Source organism: Narcine bancroftii, chromosome 9 (assembly GCF_036971445.1).
Source record: "Narcine bancroftii isolate sNarBan1 chromosome 9, sNarBan1.hap1, whole genome shotgun sequence".
NCBI lineage: Eukaryota > Metazoa > Chordata > Chondrichthyes > Torpediniformes > Narcinidae > Narcine > Narcine bancroftii.
In genome coordinates this window covers 94946057-94966136 of record NC_091477.1, presented here as the reverse complement: position 1 = coordinate 94966136, position 20080 = coordinate 94946057, and the positions used below count along the sequence as shown (strand labels likewise).

At 37.6% G+C, this 20080-nt stretch overlaps 1 protein-coding gene across 1 annotated transcript in view; it reads left to right on the top strand.

Moving 5' to 3' along the window:
* Nucleotides 1-20080, top strand: part of LOC138742473 (spermatogenesis-associated protein 16-like) — a 74159-nt gene that overhangs the window by 39115 nt on the left and 14964 nt on the right. Inside the window, exons 6-8 of the mRNA XM_069896949.1 lie at nt 1364-1511; nt 12058-12204; nt 18664-18776. Coding sequence (XP_069753050.1) covers nt 1364-1511; nt 12058-12204; nt 18664-18776 — 408 coding nt within the window. The remainder of the gene's footprint in view (nt 1-1363; nt 1512-12057; nt 12205-18663; nt 18777-20080) is intronic.

Genomic DNA, 20080 nt, shown 5'->3' with positions numbered 1-20080 from the left:
GTTCATGAACATTAGTGTGACATAATGTGTGAAAAATAGATTTTGAATATAAATGCCATGTAAAGAACACATTCAAATGGATCCTATTTCTCAGCAGTATTTTCTACACTAATTGTGATTTTTATTATCCAGCCTTGTTCATTTGGAAAGACTAAGAATTATTTTTCAATCTTTTGTCTCATTTCTTCCCTCTCTTCCATCTGTCAATAATTCAATCATCCTCATCTGGTTATCTTTATCCTAATCATCATCTCCATTGCTTCCTTGTCTTTTTCCTTTAGTGATATCTTACCCTTCTTTAAAACCTTGTGGAGAGGGGGAAAAAAAAGTCTATTAATAGTGAAAGGAGACCTGGAAATTGTAACCTAATTTATGAAGCTTTTTTTTGTGAAACAGGATTGTCTATATTCCTTAACTGGATCTCCCTGATTGCAAAATACTTAATTTATTCCAACAATAGTGAATAATACTGCCAATCTGACAGTCAGTGTTCTGGGACACTAAACTAGGCTAATTAATATTATTTGGCTACAAGAACAGAGAGTGGTATTCTGTCTTTACAGTTTGCTTTCTGACTTCTCAGAGTGTTCAATCAAGTAAATCGCAAATGGGGTCCACTTGAGAAAAAATAGTTACAAGACAGATGGTCATATACAAACATTGATATTCATAACTTGATAAAGAGCTCAGGCCCGAAACATTTCTTGTGTATCTTTATCTTTGCTATATGAAGGGACCTGCTGAATTTCTCCAGCATTTGTGTTTTTATACAATCATTGCGTCTGCAGACGTTCATGCTTCACTCCATCATACACAAACTTGAGCTTTTACAGCAGATGAAAGGGAACAGAAATCTGGTGAGAAGGATTAAATTATTTTCAGTGATCTTTCCACACATTAATATTCCTCCAGGATGATGTTACACCTGTCTCTTACCAGTTTGGTGCTGCTGATAATTGTCTGCTACCCTTCTGCATAAAAGAAAGTAATTTCTGATTCTTTCATCCATGCAATTTTATTTTGAAGTTTCAAGGCTTCTGGAATGAAATAGCATATTCTATATATTGACTTTTCATTCCACTATATTCTAAGAAAATCATTAACATTTATTAAGAATTAGTGATGATGTATTGGGGCCATAATAGTTAAGATTGAATGTTTATACTTGAATTAAAAAGTAATGGTTTCCTTGATCCCACAGAATCTGATGTTATTTTTCAAACGGGTTCATCTCAGTCCTCTTGAGATTCCCTTTCTCTTATAGCTGTGATGGCAGTCATTGAACATTATAGAAATGCAAGTTGCTGATGTGTATGTGATGAAGTTTCATTGTGTTTTATATGTTCATACGTTATGAAACTAGGCAATGTTGGAAGAAGGTATCACACAAGCTGAGACATTTTCAGTTATGTACACACCATTTGCAGTGGAACCAAATGCGACACAAATAGAAAAAATAAAAGAGGTTTTCAAGAATAAACATCCTTCTTATGCAAACTACCTTTATGCAGGTAATTAAATGCTATTGCTTATTGTCTAATTTTATGCCCTTTGAAAGACAGACGGTAGAAATATGACATATTTGCAAAATGGCAGGTTTTGGATCAGCTATTTGTTCTTCCGGCACTTTGTATGACAAGAAAAATATTGAAAGCCTTACTGTTTTGTGTCACCTTTTGATATGTAATTCTATCTTTTGTATTAAGTAATAAATATGTTTATGTTTGCTATTTATATCCTTATAAGATGAGATTAATTTATAAAAACAAAGCAATACCATACAAAATCAAATGTATTTTTAGCTGTTAGGCAATTATGATTCTGTTTCAATGTCAAATCTCTTGTAGACAGAAAATTAAGTATATTCCTTATAATGCTTAATTATTTGGTAGGGTGTACGTGATAGAATGGTGTTAGGAATGATAATCCTTTCTATTTAAAAATACAATGAAACTTTATGAAATCTGTAATGTTTTGTGCCTTTACAGAAGCCAGAAGTTTGATAGCATTGTAATTGCTTCTGCTTCTATCAGTCATGTACATTTATTCAAAACAATTAAGGATTTGATCAATTTTCTTTATTAGCTTTTTTTTTTAAATTATTTCTTGCACCCATGAATCATATCAATAACAACATTCACTAATGATCATCACTAATATATACACAGTGACATTTCTTCTTTTCTCCCCCCACCCTCCTTCAAAAACTAATAAATAATAAAACACATAAAACAAAGAAATAACAAAAAGTAAAGAAGTCGTATCGTCCACTTTTATATATTTAAATCTTATTGTGTTCATAATCATGTCATTTTAAGAGATGGAGGTCTGTGGTCGACATTCTCTAACATATTTTATGTATGTTCTTAATGGTGTGCTGAATAAGTCTAGCATTTAACTATTGCATCACTTTCTGTTCGTGTTTGGAAATGGAGAACATTTTAAGAAAGACAAACAAGTTTGTGTTTTTAATATTGCACCATTTCACTTAAATATTTGATTATCAGTATTTATGTCAGGTCACTCAACTGAGTTTTACTGGTACCATGTAACCCAGTACTATCCGTCGCATGGTCAGTTGGGTGGTGACTAAACCAGCTCCCCCACCAGGCTTGCCTGGTGCGGAGTGTGTCTAGACCTGTTGGATGAAAAGCAAGACCTGTCAAAGCCCACTTGTAGGGTCAAAGGCCATCTAGCAAATGTGTCGTGAAGCACAGAAAGGGCATCTTTGCATTGAAGCTTGATCTGGCCATTCACTGCAACAGAACTTTCCCCAGCCTTCTTGGATCTCATCAAATCCAGGAGGGGATGTCGAAAGGGTGGGTCTGGACCTATGCAACTCCTACTCTCCTAAATCCATTCATACACACACTGTTCCAGGGGTGGCCAAACTTGCTTAATGTAAGAGCCACAAACAATAAAGTTCAGATGATTGAGAGCCAAAGGACATGAACAAAATTCACACATACGTTTTTATTGTTACATACACATTTTGTTCCAAAATTTTTATTTAAATTTTAAGAAATGCATATTAAATGCAATAATATTTGTTCATGCATGTAGATTTTAAACTGTTAATTTGTATTTATCACAAAAACACAAATATGTAAAAAAAGGTAAACCAAAAAATTAGATATTTTAATCAGATTTCCACCGTACAAAATTAGTCTTATAATTATATTTTTATGACTAAAATATAATGCTACAAATATCAGGCTATTAATGACGCAAGTCAGGCAAGCGAGAGACTGGCAGCGTGAGTTGGGCGGGTGAGAGACCGGCAGTGCGAGTCGGGCAGTCGAGGGGGAGAGACTGGCAGCGTGAGTCAGGCAAGGGAGGGGGGTTGAAATTTATAGAATATTCAAATTTTCCACGAGCCGCATATTAAAGGTCAAAGAGCTGCATGTGGCTCACGAGCTGCGGTTTGGGCACCCCTGTGCTGTTCCTTTCTGAGGAGTGGAAGGAACCATCATCATCCTATGGGATGGATAGCCAGAAGAAGAAGAAAGAGTATTTATTTTGCAATAGCTTTTGCTATTGTGATTAAGTGGTTGAAATGATATTCACTCAGAACTAACTTAAAAGTATTGATGAATAAAGATTTTAATTTGCAGTAGTAAAACAAGAAAGTCTGCAAACGCCATGATTGAAGCAAAAACAAACTGCTGTAGAAACTCAATAGGCCAAGCAGAGTTAGAGGTCCAACGTTTAGGGCTTGAGCCCTACCTTAATGAAGGGCTGAAGCCCATAAGGTTGGTTATATATCTTTATCTTTGCAGTTGTTGTTATACCACTCCCTTAATTATTGTTGGAAATATCTGCAGCAGATGCCATCTCACTGGCTCGACACAAAAACCTGGACAGCAAAGAAGCATACTAGAATGCTCTTTATCAACTACAGTCGGCATTCAACACCATCATCCTCTCAAAATTGATCTGCAAACTGCACATGCTCTATTCTCGCTGTTTCCATCAGAAAAGCGGTATAGGTCCCATAAGACGTACACACCAGGTTCAAGAACAGCTGCTAACCCTCCACCATCAGACTTCTCAACAACAAACTCAATCAGGCACTCATATGAGGACTATTACTTTTTGCATTTTATTGTCTTATTTTCAGCCTGTGTGGCACAGTTCAGTTTGTTTACATTTCTTCATTTGTTAATGTGCATGTTGAGTGTTTTAAAACATTTTTTAGCACTACCAATAAGTGGTAATTCTGCCTCGCCTGCAGGAAAAAGAATTCAGGATTATATGTGATGTAATGTATGTACTTTGATAATAAATCTGAACTTTGAAAATTAGACAGTAAGGAATTATTTTAGTAGTCTCCACCACCACCCCTTCCCCTTTTCCTGTCTCCTCAATTCTTTGCCAGAAAACTATTAACAAGATTGATGTCTTTTGATTGAGAGATTATACAGCATGCACAAGCAGACTGCACTGACAACTGCAGAATTCTGTCAGAATGGAATCCAAGTCAAATTTTCTTCTCACCAGCCACCAGCTCTGAAAGTACTGGTGAGAAGCACAGCTTTTATTATTTACATGCTATGCTTTTACCTGTGGGTATCTAGGGTAGTCAGTTATTTTGAAAGAAATGTAACTTTGCTGTCCTTACTTTGCTGAGATGACAGAAGTACAGTTGTACAATGGACAGTTTATGTAATTCAAGTGTCATGATGCAATAACCACACTGATTTAGAGCCTTTCATATTATCGGTACGCCATGTGGAAATCAGGGAGTGAAATCACTTTTTGTTTTTCTGCTTGTCTGTGGTGATGTGCACTGGCCTCAATGCTAAGCATTTGTTGCATCACACAAAATAAGTACTGGAGGAACTCAGTGGGTCAGGTCACATCCATGAAAAGCAATAGACCCTTCATCAGGAATAGAGAGAACAGGGCAGATGCCAGAAAAAGGTGGCAGGCAATAGGTTGGGGGAGGGGGCGCGGTGAGGAAGAAAAAGAAACAAGCCAAGAGGTGATGAGGGGAAGATAGCTGAGAAAGGTGCACTCTGATAGGAGGAAAGAAGGGAATGGGGTAGAGGCTGGAGGAAGGAAGGTGTAGATAAAAGGCAGGTGGTGGGGGGGGGGGAGGGGGAGTGGAAAAAGAAGGAAACAAGTAGGAGGAATGGAGGAGCCAGAGAGATGAGGAAAATGGGATGGGGGGATTAGAGAAAAGAGTGCTATTGGAAGTTGATATTCTTGCTGTCTGATTGAAGACAATCAAGACATTAGTCATGGTTTGCTGTGATAGTGCAAAGTCTGTAATCTTGGCACCTTGAATCATTTGTTGGTCTTTGACAAGAGAAAATAAGCTGTATTTAAGTTGTTCTGAGGGAGACTGGTGCAGAAATTGCAGGGGCCTTAGCAGATGTATTTAAAATGACTTTGGCCACAGGTGAGGTGCCAGAGGATTGAAGGGTAATTCATGTTGTTGCATTATTTTTTATTAACTTGAAAAATAACAGGAAATTATAGTAAAAACACAAAATACTGGAGAAGCTCAGCAGGTCAAACAGTGTCCTTTATGTAGCAAAGGTAAAGATATATAACCGACATTTCAGGCTTGAGCCCTTCATCAAGGTATGAAAAAATGCCGGCAGGCATCTGAACAAAAGAGTAGGGGGGGGGGGAGGGGGTGGCAAAGGCAAGAGATGATAGGTGAAGAAAGGAGGGAGGGGACAGCAGCAATGAGGGGGAGGAGGAATGGCTAAGTGGGTGAGGGGGAAGGGAGGGAGACTGGAAAGACAAGGAAGGGCGAGCAGCTTTAGAAGAACGTGGAAAAGTCAATGTTAATACCATCTGGCTAGAGAGTGCCCAGGCAGAAAATAAGGTGGTGTTCCTCCAATTTGCCAGTGGTCTGGATGAAATAGTACATAAGGCCATGGGCAGACATGTGAGTGTGGGAGTGTGACTCGGAATTGAAATGGTTGACTACTGGGAAGTCACTGTTATTGCAGATAGAGAGGAGGTGTTCAGCAAAGCGATTTTCCAATCTGCAACCAGTCTCTCCGATGTAGAGATTGCCACAAAGGGAGCACAGGTGCAGTAAATGAGTCGTGCACATATACAAGTTAAGTGCTGCTTCATTTGAAATGACTGTTTGGGGTCCTGGACCATGGTGAGGGAGGAGGTGTGGGCGCAAATGTTGCACCTCCTGCAAGCACCGAGAAAGGTGCTGAGGTGTGATGGATGAGGAGGAATGAGTGCCCAAGGAAATCAGAGGGAGGGATTCCTGTGGAAGGTTGAGAGTGGAGGAGAAGGAATAATGTGTTTGGTGGTGGGATCCTGTAGTAAGTGCCGGAAAATCTGGTGGATGATGTGTTGGATGCAGAGGCTGGTGGGGTGGTAGGTGAGGATGAGAGGGATTCTATGTTTGTTGTGTCTGGGGGCAGAGGGGGTCAGGGCAATTGATTGAGAAGTTGCGAGTAAGGTCTGAGTGGCGGAGGGGAAGCCACGTTTGTGGAAGAAGGCAGATATTTTGAAAGATATGGACTGGAAGACCCCATCTTGGGACAGATGCCACAGAGTCAGAGAAATTGAGAGAAGGGGATGGAATTCTTGCAGGGGATGGGGTATGAGGAAGTGTAATCCAGGTAGTTGTGGGAGTTGGAGGGTTTGTAGTATATGTCGGTGGAAAGCCAGTCTTCCAAGATGGAAACCGAGATCCATGAAGGGGAAAGTGTTATCAGAGGTGGATTAGGTGAGTTTGAGATCAGGGTGGAAGTTGCCCATGAACTGGATGAAGTTGACAAGCTCATCATGGGTGCACGAGGCAGCCCTGATGTAATTATCAATATACCGGAGAAAGAGTTTGGTTTTGCCTATGTAGAATTTTTGCTAGAGAAAGAGTTGAGGGATCATAGGCTTTTTTTGTCTGGTCAGGAAGGTTGAGTCTCTCAATATTCCTGGTGAGGTTGTAAACTGGATTCGACATTGGCTTTGTGTGAGAAGTCGGAGAGTGGTGGTGGATGATTGCCTCTCTGACTGGAGGCCTGTAATTTGTAGTGTGCTCAAGGATTGGAGCTAGGTCCATTGTTGTTTGTCACCTATATCAATGATCTAGATGTTAATATGGTAAATTGGATCAGCGTTTGCAGATAACACAAAGATTAGAGGTGTGGTGGACAGCAAGGAAGGCTTTCAAAGCTAGCAGGGGGTTCTGGACCAGCCAGAAAAATGGCAGATGGAATTTAATGCAGACAAGTGTGATGTGTTGCATTTTGGTCAGATGGTAAAAGTAGAGCACTGAGGAGTGTAGTAGAACAGAGGGATCTGGGAATAAAAAACATGGAAAGCTTTGGAAATCACTAAAAACGTTTATAGTTAGACGAATCAACCAACAATATATTTGTCATTTATAACCCATTTAAGCAATTCTGGTTGATTGGGGTGGGGGGGGGGGGTGGTTTCCTTTGCAATTGTATCATTCTCATTCATTTGCAACTTTTCTAATATTGTTACAAAAAATTTTTTTGCATTTAACATTGGTGGGATCAAACATTAATAAAGCAGAAATGCTAACATAATGCTGCATTTTCTTCTGCCCCAATGCTCAGGCGTACTTTAATCAATAATAGCAAAAACTTGTATCAAAATGAGTGGGTGCCTCATTATATAATGTAGTAGGGCAAAGATATAATTATAAACCATAACACTGTTCTCATTACTGTCCTCATTTCTACTGTTAAACGGAAGATTCTAAGCAAAAAAGGAATACAAGCTGAGATTGAGTTTTGGTTAGAAGCTGCAAGGGAATGTTTGCAATTGCTAAGTGGCATTCATTTTGTGCAATAATGCAGAATATGTTGAAAAATGAATCATATTTTATATCTATTCCTAGCAATATGCTCGAATATTTTATTTGATACTGAAATTATTTCAAATTGTGTGGCAGTGCTGTTAATGGTTGTACTTCTAAGGGACATTTGGGACTTCATCTTGATGCTTTCTGAAAATTACACAATAGGATGTTGGCTGGCATCCCAACAGTATTGCATACTGATTTCCTTGCTTGTATTTGCAGCAATTGTTAGCTGTGTGCACACTGACACATATACCATATTGGTGTTTCTAGTGATTTGGAACAAAAGTATGCAGAATCATTGTACTGTATATCATTTAGGTCCCTGCATAACAACTTGACAGTGCAATTTTGCAACATGTTTCAAAATTTTCAAAGGTGGCATTTGATCTCCAGATCCTTCAAACTTTGGTCTAATAATGCAATGATTACTTAAAGCTGGACAGTTTTATTGGATGTGACTTTTAAAAAGAGACATTGTGAAAGAAATCATTTTAGTAGAATCGTACCATTACATCACCTTTATTGACCTCACCAAAGCCTTCGACACCGTGGGTAGGAAAGGGCTTTGGCAAATACTAGAGCGCCTCAACATAGTTATCCAACTGCACGAAAACCAACAAGGTCGGGTCAGATACAGCAATGAGCTCTCTGAACCCTTCTCCATTAACAATGGCGTGAGCAAGGCTGCATTCTCGCACCAACCCTCTTTTCAATCTTATTCAGCATGATGCTGAAACAAGCCATGAAAGACCTCAACAATGAAGACGCTGTTTACATCCGGATGGCAGTCTCTTCAGTCTGAGGCGCCTGCAAGCTCACACCAAGACACAAAAGCAACTTGTCCATGAACTACTCTTTGCAGACAATGCCACTTTAGTTGCCCATTCAGAGCCAGCTCTTCAGCGCTTGACGTCCTGTTTTGTGGAAACTGACAAAATGTTTGGCCTGGAAGTCAGCCTGAAGAAAATTGAGGTCCTCCATCAGCCAGCTCCCCACCATGACTACCAGCCCCCCCCCCCCCCCACCCCACATCTCCATCGGGCACACTGAACTCAAAACGGTCAACCAGTTTACCTACCTCGGCTGCACCATTTCATCGGATGCAAGGATCGACAACAAGATAGATGACAGACTCGCCAAGGCAAATAGCGCCTTTGGAAGACTACACAAAAGAGTCTGGAAAAACAACCAACTGAAAAACCTCACAAAGATTAGCGTATACAGAGCCGTTGTCATACCCACACTCCTGTTCGGCTCCAAATCATGGGTCCTTTACCGGCATCACCTATGGCTCCGAGAATGCTTCCACCAGCGTTGTCTCCGCTCCATCCTCAACATTCATTGGAGCGACTTCATCTCCAACATCGAAGTACTTGAGATGGCAGAGGCCGACAGCATGCTGAAGATCAAACTGCACTGGATAGGTCACGTCTCCAGAATGGAGGACCATCGCCTTCCCAAGATCGTGTTATATGGCGAGCTCTCCACTGGCCACCGAGACAGAGGTGCACCAAAGAAGAGGTACAAGGACTGCCTAAAGAAATCTCTTGGTGCCTGCCACACTGACCATCGCCAGTGGCCTGATATCGCCTCAAACCGTGCATCTTGGTGCCTCACAGTTCAGCAGGCAGCAACCTCCTTTGAAGAAGACTGCAGAGCCCACCTCACTGACAAAAGACAAAAGGAGGAAAAATGCAACACCCAACCCCAACCAACCAATTTTCCCTTGTAACCGCTGCAACCGTGTCTGCCTGTCCCGCATCGGACTTGTCAGCCACAAACGAGCCTGCAGCTGACGTGGACATTACCCCTCCATAAATCTTCATCCGCAAAGCCAAGCCAAAGACCATTATGAACGATGGTCCCAACAATTTGTCTAAATGTGCAGAATGCAACAGGTTCCCAAAAATTGGGAGTATAACTTTTGTCATTGCCATCCTGAAATCCAATAGATATTTAGAAAAATATGCTGTTATCATTCTAAGTTATGACTCTGTTATGTACAAACTCATGGAATCAAATTTCTGAATTAATAAAAACATTTTGACACCCACTCTCAAAGGAACAAGCTGGTTTCCAGATAAATCTGAAGTAGAGAAAGGATTTCAAATGAGTCAGAAAATAAGCTTAATCTCAGTTGTAATGTTCTCAAATATATTATTAGGGTGTCTGGTATCTCCTCTTCAGAAAGGTACCTTACAGCTCTTGAAAGGGAATAAAGAATGGGCAATAAATGCATAATTTGTAAATTAAGTGAAATCACTATGGTTTAGTGTGCTATTTAAAAGCAGCCTTGGATCTTAGGCAACTAGTGTCACATTTTCTGAGTTATTAAAGGGGCATTCATTTGCATATATCTCCAATTGCTGTTCATTCAACTGTTCCCTTTATTCCATTAGAGGCAATTGCAAATGACAGAACCTGTAGCAGAAGTGCAAGCCACTGACAACAACTTCAGGATCTTCTCACTGAACTATTGATGATGGAAAGTCAAGTGATCATTGTTTTGCAGTATTACAACAGATATTATGTTCCTTGTCCTGTGAAGAAAACATTGAGACATTTAGCAAAGGAAGCTGAGGGGTGAATTGTTAGAGTAATATTCAATCATGAGGGGAAAGGACAAGGTGAATTGTCAGTTATTTTTTACCCAGATGGGAGAATCTATAACTGAGGATATGCACTTAAGGTGATAAGTGAAAAATTTAAAAAGGACCTAACGGGCATTCATTTTTAAAATGCGTGATATGTATATGAAACAAGCTGCCAGAGGAAGCTGCAGAAGATTTGAAAGGTTTAGAAGGATATTGGCCAAATGTAGGCAAATGAGACTAGCTAAGTGGACAACTTGGTTAACATGGACAGGTTGGGCTAAAGGCCTGTTTGCCTGCTGTATAACCCCATGACACTATGGACTTCATGGTAAGCCATATTGCTGTGTTGTACTTCTTTTTTTAAACCATCTGAAAGGTGATATACAGCAGGGTTCATTCAGCTTAATGCATGCGCAAAGGTACAATCAATAATTTGGAAAGTTAACCATATGATCATTTATTTCCATGAGATAAACTCCATGCTGGAGTTTAGAAATGTGAAACATGTAAGATAATGAAGGATCTTGACAAGCTATGTGAAAGGATGTGAGATAGGCAATTTTTTTTTCTCGGGGATCCTGAATCATTATATAGTCTTTAGAGGAGTAAGTGGCCTGCTTGTGCAAGCAATTCATATATTGAATTTCACTGTCTGGATTGGTGTAGGTAGCTTTGATGCAGATAATTTGTAAATTATTTTCATTCAATTACAATAAGAATTCTATTTTATATTTCATAACATAAAGAAAAAAAATTGATATTTATTCATTTGTATATTTCATATAAAATGAACTAATTATCAGTTTATCAATGTGAAGGATGATGTAGTTTTTGGATTTATGCTATCAATGTTAGGCTGTAAAGCTCACATCAAAATTTTTAAAAAAAGAATGGTTTAAAGAATAAATAGTCATTCTGAATTGAAAATAATTATTAGTGTGTGCCTAAATTATACTAGTGAAACCAACTGAATACATTTTAAATGCTCCATGCACTCAAGAATCCAGGACTTCAGAATCCTGGTTGCTTTCAGGCACATAGGGAACAATCTTCAAGAAATGCATAGTATCTCTCCAATGGAAAGGAGGATTAAAGGACAACAAATTGAAATAACCGAATCCTACCCCATGTTCTGAATCTGCCTGTTCAAAATATGCTATTTTTCTCATTTTAAAGTGATGTTGGATTATACTGTACCATTAACAGAATTTAAAAGAAACTTTTAACAGACTACTTTTCAATGTTTTGAAAAAAATAGTGTAGTTTCTGATCTGTTTTGAAAAGTAATATAAATATATTTGTTAGAAATTGTGCAAATGAATTGCATCTCAAATTCCAGTGCAAAAATATAATTTGATCTATCAGAGTTAACTGAATGACAAACATGTGTACAGTTTTTTGAACTCAGTGGTTTACATCCATCCAGATGTTATCAAAAGCATTATTTAAAATAGTTTAACAGCATAAATACAATGGAAAAAGATATGCTCATACAGATCCAGTTTTTCTTTTAAAAATGTTATTTAGATTTGCCAATAGCATCTACATTTATTTCATTTAGAAATATTCACTGTTTCCGAAATACAGGGCATCATAATTTCATTGAAGAACTAAGTAATACAATATTTGATATGTTTGGTAACATTTCAGATCCTGATACAAATCATATCCTGCCTCAGACTGTCAACTGGTCTGAAGCCTTTGCACAGCACTACATGCTCTTACTTGGTTTCAAGAACCCAGAGGATGGAAACTTTTTGGAAAAGATCTTAACTAGAAGGTCACCAATATTCACAGGTACCACCAATTTCCATATTAATGCTGTATGAAATTTCAGCAAAGATTTTTCTGATTCCTGCAACCTTTGCTGATGTTTGATGGAAGAACAAAAAAAATTAGTGTTTTTCTTTATCTTTCGTAGTTATATCAGTTAACTGGGAAACCTTGACCAAAGGTGTAACCCAGTATTTCTGGGTTCAATATTAAATGCATTCAAACAAAAGCCAGAGTATGACATAAAAGGATGTAAATAATCTATTTGACTGAGGTGGACAACAAAGAAAGTACTCCATTATATTTAAAATTGTTAAGTTGTAGTTATTACCATGGAAAAGCTTTATTTGAAAAGCTGTTTTGCTTTAAGCATCTTACAATGTTACCTAAAATGAACTTTGTATTCCTTATCTATTTAGAAACTTCTATAGTTTTCATCTCCAATAGATATTCAATGTATTTTGTCACTGGTACTAGACCAACTCATTAGCATCTATTACAGTTTTATTCTCTTGCCATGCAATTCCAGTAAAACAATGCACACTCCTCTGTGCTTAGATTCCAAACTAACTTGCTAAAAGTAGTTACAGAAATTAAACAATTGTCACTCATTTGTAAGTGCAAGGAATTAAATACAATGACAGCAGTTAATTCAGAAAAATATTTCTAACAACCATAAGAAATATTCAAACCAATTTCAGGTAGGGTGGGGGTTGGTTGAACATAATGCTTGGGGAATACATCACTGGCATGACACACAAACTATATTGGCTCTCAGGGATTAGAACTAATCTCAGAATGATAATGAAAAGATAGCTGTCAGCAGGAAAAGAAGTGGTTTTCAATAGTATCTGGTATAAAGTGGGAAGCTATTATGGTTGAACAAATGGTGGCATAAGTGTAAAAGTGTGGACTACAAGTGTAAAAGTGCAACCCACACACTTTCAAAATAGAGCTGTTCCCTTTGTGCTCCTTACTGAGCATATCATGCATATGCACTTTTAACCTGAAGCATGTGTCACAGTGAATTGGTGAGCTTTAAAAATCAATTTAATGCAGAATGCAGAAATGCAATGGTAATGCATTTGGAATGGTGAGCTGAATTGTGTTGCCATGATCCAGTTAACACTTGCAGGTTGTTTAATAAATAATGTAAGAGAGAAAATAGTGCCTGAATACCTTCAGTGCTGTTACAAACAGTAAAGTCTTCAGGAAGAGTTATGAACTAAAATTTGGATTCTATCTTCAGCAATTATTTTAGTCATCTCCTTGTTAATGATGTAGGTGCATTGGTGACCCTTTCTCTACCCAAATGAACTGGGAGAAGAGTGTCCGCAGTCCAGGGAAATCTCCTAAATGAAGGTGGAGAACAAGTTCAGGAAGTTGGTAGCAGATCCCAGCCATAACATGCACTCCAAGAGCAGTTCTATTATATGTTCCTCATTAAGGTCAATTTCAAGTAAGGAACTCTTTACAACCCCATAAATTTCTTAAATTCTGAGCCTTTCCAGAATAATGCTGGAGGCACTAGCCCAAGAAGGTGGCTATGGACATTGCTTGAGAAGAGAATCTAGAGAATTCTCCTTTAATGGAGCAACAGCAGGCAATGCATATTCCAGGGATTGAAAACTTCCCTAATGGTGCCATTGACTGCATTCATATTGCCTTGATGGTTCCATTTAAAGATCTAAAAATGTGCTCAAAGAATGTGCTCAGGTGGAGGTTCACTAAGTTGATTCCAGAGTTGAGAGGGTAAACCTATGAGGAGGGATTGAGTTGTTTGGGCTGACTTGTTCGAAATTAGGAAGGGATCTTATAGAAATAGCAAAATTATGAAAGGCATAGATAAGATGGAGGTAGATAAGTTGCTCCCATTGGTGGGGGAGACTAGAACTATGAAACATATTCCTAAAATCCAGGGTAGTAGATTTAGGACAGAGGTGAGGAAGAACTGGCTTTCCCAGAGGTTGATGAATCTATGAAATTTGCTGCTCATTGAAGCAGTGGAGGCTACCTCAGTGAATATATACAAGACAAGGTTGGATTGATTTTCTCAAAGTAGGGGAATTAAGGGATATGGAGAAAAGGAAGGTAGATGGTGATGAGCCTATCATCAGATCACCCATGATCTTATAGAATGACGGAGCAGGCTCGACAGGCCAGATGGCCTACCCTTGCTCCTATTTCTTATGTATTTATGTAAATTATTTATGCCTTGGATGTTTTCTTCAACATAACATTCTTGCACCTGTTCTTTTTCCTCTTGTTCTGATGCCCATCAATTGAATATCCTTGCTGTAATATTTCAGAGAACATAATGTAGTGTGGTGGTGTGATTTGCCAAAAGCACCACCCACTTGCTGATGATTCCCAATGTTACTTCATTGATACATAGCAGGAATGACCACCCTCTGCAACACCAACAAATATGTAGCATCAAGTTCCTTAGAGTTCACTTAACAAATGTGAACTATTGTGAACACTCAACAAATCCTCACTTTTTTGAATATTTTATTTTATTTTTAAGAAAATACAGAATACGACTCAATTAATATAACAATAATGCATTGAATATAAAATCATAGAAAAACATTCATAAGGTCTTGAAAAAAAAGGAGAGTCCCTCTTCTCTCAGCACCCCCTCCTCAGATTCGAAAGCAAAGGGGACAGTCAATAGGGAATAGAGAGGAGGGAGATAAAAAGAAAGAAAATAGAAAAGAAAAAGCAACAGGAGCAAGGCTCGACATCTCAGAGTCACATCATTTAAAAAGTATTAAATTTCTAATAAGGTGTTTTCTAATTGACAAATATTAAAATAAATTATACAATCTGGGCATTTAAGTAATCTTAATAAGGTTGCCAAAATTTTGACAAACCTTCTATATCTATTCCTAAGACTATAAGTAATCTTCAAGGGGAATACAACTTTACACTTCCATGTTCCAATGATCAGTGTGAAGTCAGGAATCAGATTTCCATGTTACGGCTATACATTTCTTGGCTACTGACAACATCTCACTTGCCAAGAAGGTGTAACAATGATTGCACTTCCTGAGAGGACTGAAGTGGATAATGCTACCAACCAGCATTAAGTTAACCTTCTATAAATGCTCTATTGAGAGCATCCTTGCCTGCTGCTTCACAATTTGGTATGGTTGCTGTAGAGAACTGGATCAGAGGTCAATTCACAGGCAGAGAGGATCACTGGAGTCTCCCTCCCACCCACCCATGGACCTACTTCCACCCTGTACTCAGCATCTTTCAGCTGCTCCCTTGGGGAAAAGATACAGATGTATCAGAACCAGCACCACCAGACTGAGGAATGGCTTTTTTATACAGGCAGTGAGAATGCTGCATGACCAAAGGAACTAATCACACCAATCATTCAAGACTCCTATTCATGAAACAATATTTATTTGTATAGATGAAATACTTGTCCTCCATATGTACTGTTTGTTTGTATGTATGTTATGTCTAGTTGTGTGTCTGCACGTTTTGCACTGAGGACTGGAAAATGCTGTTTTGTCGGGTTGAACTTGTATAATCAATGATAATAAACTTGACATCTCTTGAACATCCCTTCTATTATTGTCAGCACTAGTTGAGCCACAGTTGCCTCCTTTGAAACATTTATCCATTCTCTTGTTCGTACATTTGTATTCAACCACAAAGGTTGTACAATCCAGAATTATCTTTCTTCCTCTTCAAAATTACCTTTCTGTTTCAGATGGTGGGTACCCTGTTGGCTGAGTCTCTAATTGCTTTCCTCCATTCCACTGAGTTCCCACTACTTCATTACCAATTTCTTATAGTCCTCTTTGCAATCCACCTTGAAAACAATTAATTTAATTCTGTATTCAAGCTTAATTGTATTGTTTAAAATAGAATGTATTAAATCAGCAGTGGGTTCAAGAAAATTATTACAGGAACTGAACATGGGAAGGATGATTTCAGACTTGTTTGAATAATTAGAAATATTGAAATGTTATGCGTACATTGACTCACTGGTGCATGCTTCAGTTAAAAGCTTCGTGTCGATTTAAATTCTGGGTACATGAAAAATATTGAGGGAATGTTATCGTATTATTCATCTAAAGAGAAAAGTTACTTTGGTCAGCACCTATCATTGGAAAAAAAATGATTAAGTTATGAGCCACTTTTGATGTCGTGTGACTGAAAGGTTGGTGGTTTCCAGTTCTCCAGTTTGATGATCCCAATAACCTATTGAATACAGTAATATTGTTCTAATTACAGTTGAGATGCATTTTTAATACTTTTTTCTTAATTTCTTACAATAGAAAGAGGCCATTTGGCCCATTTGAGTCTATGCTGGCCATCAAGCAATTCCATTTTCCCACAATTCCTGGTTACTTATTTTTGATCATTCCATCATGATTCTCCCACTACCCACCTATACTGTGGGTAATTTGCATTAGCTAATTAACGGGAGAAAAAACATATATTTGGGGTGTTTAAGAAAATTAAAGCACGAAGTGAAAGCAGATAAAGCTTCACAAACAGCAAAGGAGCCCAGGTTTGAACCCAGATTATTGAAAAAGATTATTCCTGCACTGCCTTGTGTCTGAATATATTGTAATCCTGGTACCTGAATATATTGTAAAGTCCCAATGGGGCAATTGCAGGATCCAATTGTGATTTGTGATTATTTTATCTTTCCCACACACACTTCTCTAATCTTTGAGTAGATTGCCTAAAGACATTATTTAATTGAAAAGACATTTCAGATTCTATAAATAAGATTTATGAATCATCAAGTTTTTTTTATGTATAGTCAAAGCTCTGTACGAGACTCACACCTCAATTTTCAGTTCCCTCCTTAAGATAAACTTCTTGGGATAACATTTTCACATCTTTAAGAAATTTTTAACTTTACCAATTTAGTAGGCAGTTGAAAAGATCCTGCTTTGCAGTATCTTTGCTTAATTAATTTGCCTGCTGCTAACTTTATGAAAATTAAAATCTAGTAGAAATTAAAGTAGATGGTGAATCCATTTCCCCCTAATTTAGATTCATATAGCATAAAAACAGCGCCTTGGGCCCTCCATATCCATGCAGACCATTGAGTTCTCATTGATATCTATCCCATTTCCCAGCACTTGGTCCATTGCCTTCTAGCCCTATGGATGATTCAATTATTTATATTTTAAATATCTCAGGCACTGCATTCCAAAATTGCATCATTTTTCAATGATGATTCCTCAGTCTCTCCTCCATCCAAACCCTCCTATTCTTCCTCCTCGCTTATTTCTGTGCCCTCTGATAAAGATTTCTCACTATCCACCTAGCCATACCCAATAACATACAATACTATCCACCATCTCATTGTTCATAAGTCCTGTTCATTCAGCTCCCTTGAACTCACAAGCCCCCTGGATTTCATATTCCCTCTCAGCTCATGAACCCTATTTCCATTGCTCCCTTAAAACTCACCAGGACTCCATTTCTCCCTTTTAATTTTTAAGAAAATACAGAATATGACTCAATTAATATAACAATAATGCATTGAATATAAAATCATAGAAAAACATTCATAAGGTCTTGAAAAAAAAAGGAGAGTCCCTCTTCTCTCAGCACCCCCTCCTCAGATTCGAAAGCAAAGGGGACAGTCAGTAAGGAATAGAGAGGAATGTTTTTTGTATAGATGAATATATACAAAGAACTCCCTTTTCATTCACTGGGGCCTTGTTTCCTATGATCCAATTAAGTTTACATGACTTCAGTTTCCCACGCTCCATTTAAACTCACAAGGGCCCAGCTTCTCGTGCATCTTTCAAAAAATTGGTTCACTGGAAAATGTATGATACTATTTTGTAATATTCTTTTAAAAATATGAATTAGAATGTGCTAGGGTATTGATCGGAATTACATCTAGTAGTCTGGAAAATCTGCTAATCTGACATTACTGAAGACCCAAATGTGCTAGATTATTGGAGTTTTAATGAAAATGGAAAAGTGTGATTAGGACCAAAGCAGGTAACATGTTTAAGGAGAAGAAGTTAGCATGTCATGCATGAGCTTCATGAAAGGATCTTGGAGGAATGATCTTGCAGATGGAGGCGTACAATATTGGGAATGGGAGGGAGGGGTGGGAAGACTTGAGGAATCTTTGTTGCAATCCTGAAAAAGGCTATCCTTGGTTAATAAATCTAAAATTAGTTGATAATTTTTTTAGTTTTGAAGTTGTCATGGAGCCACAATATTTCAAAAGTGGCTCATCCACCTTTAATTTTTATTTTAAAATTTTGACACGTTAACAAATAAATGATCCTGGTGTCTGTTTTAAATGATAAATTCAACCTCTTAAAAATCTATCAGTTAAAAATAACTGATTCACCATTATTTCAAAAATGAGTATAAATTTTTTTTTAAAAATCTATTTTATTTTGGATTGTATCTGAAGTATATTAAACCCCTTACCACGACAGATGGAAAAAACCATAAATGTTTCTTAATATTTTCTAGAATCTAGAACTCCATTTTGCTCACTTACTGTAAAAGAAGTTGAGAAGAACATGGATATCCTTGGGAGGAGGATCCTGCCTGTTTTAGATTTTACACTGTGCACTAAACTAGCTGTGGGTATATTAATTTATTAAATTGACACGTGGACCTCTGGAACAACTGAAATCTCTTGTTAGTATTGAAGATTTACAACAGAAAAAAGATGGATTTTCAATTAGATTTTTGAGTTTTCCCTCTATGATTCTGCCTACATGTATTATTTTGCAATCACTTATCAGATGCATATAATGTAGACTCCAATATAAACTACTTTAACAAATACACAAAATATTCAATAATTTAGTTTTCAATGTGCCGCATTAGAGAATTAATGTTAATGTCATTAAAGAACTGGATTTGTTTTTTTTAAACCGAGCTAAGAAATTAATAAATTAGCTGTCTGAGTATGATCAAAAATAGTAGCTAGATTAATTTTATATTGCCAGAAATTTTCTTCTCCCACTCATTGGTATACCTTAGAAAAGATCCACTTGTGTCTGTAAGAAGGGTGGGGAGAGGAGGATTAAGCCAAAGATACCTTGAGATAAAACCACAATTTTTTTCTCTGTGATAAAATTGGCTCACTAAATATTTCTGATTTTATACAAAAATATACATTTTAATTAGTGTTAACCCTTTTGTAGATGCATTTCATTCCTTTTGCTAAGGTTGTAATGTCTTATCAGCGATAGCAAGAGAAAATTTTAATAAGTTGGAAATCCAGTTGATAATCTACAGCAGTTAGTATCTGCGGTGGTGTTAGTATATGTTGAATGAAAAGTGGAAAGTAAAATTAAAATGTAAATAACCCAGAGATAGTTTTAAAAATGCCAATCTCATTTATCAGCTGCATTTCCTAAATGTTACCAATTCCCCAAAGAATCTTTTCAGAAATGTTATTAGACTTCAAAAAACTGTAAGTAGCTTGAAAACCTAATTTTGCCGAAACTTTACGCATCTTTTAGAAGAGAAATACAATACAGACTATTGAGGTGTAAATGGCTTGATTGAAACTGATCAATTTTCAGTGAAATCAGTGGACCCCTTTAAATTAGCAAGTTCAGAAGATATCCATTCAGAAATCCCTAAAGTAATTTGTATACTTTCTATATTCTAAGCAGCACCATTTGCAGATGATATGAAGATAAGTGGAGGAGCAGGAAGTGCTGATGGAACTGGGAGGCTGTTGAAGGTCTTGGACTAATTAGGAGAATGGGCAAGAGAAATGGCAAACAAAGTATAATGTCCGGTCATGTACTTTGGTAAAAGTAGTAAAGAGGCAGAATATTTTCTAGATGGGGAGAAAAGTGAAAATTCCCAGATGCGAAGGGACTTGGAAGCCTTCATACAGGATTCCCTGAAGGTAAACTTTCATGTT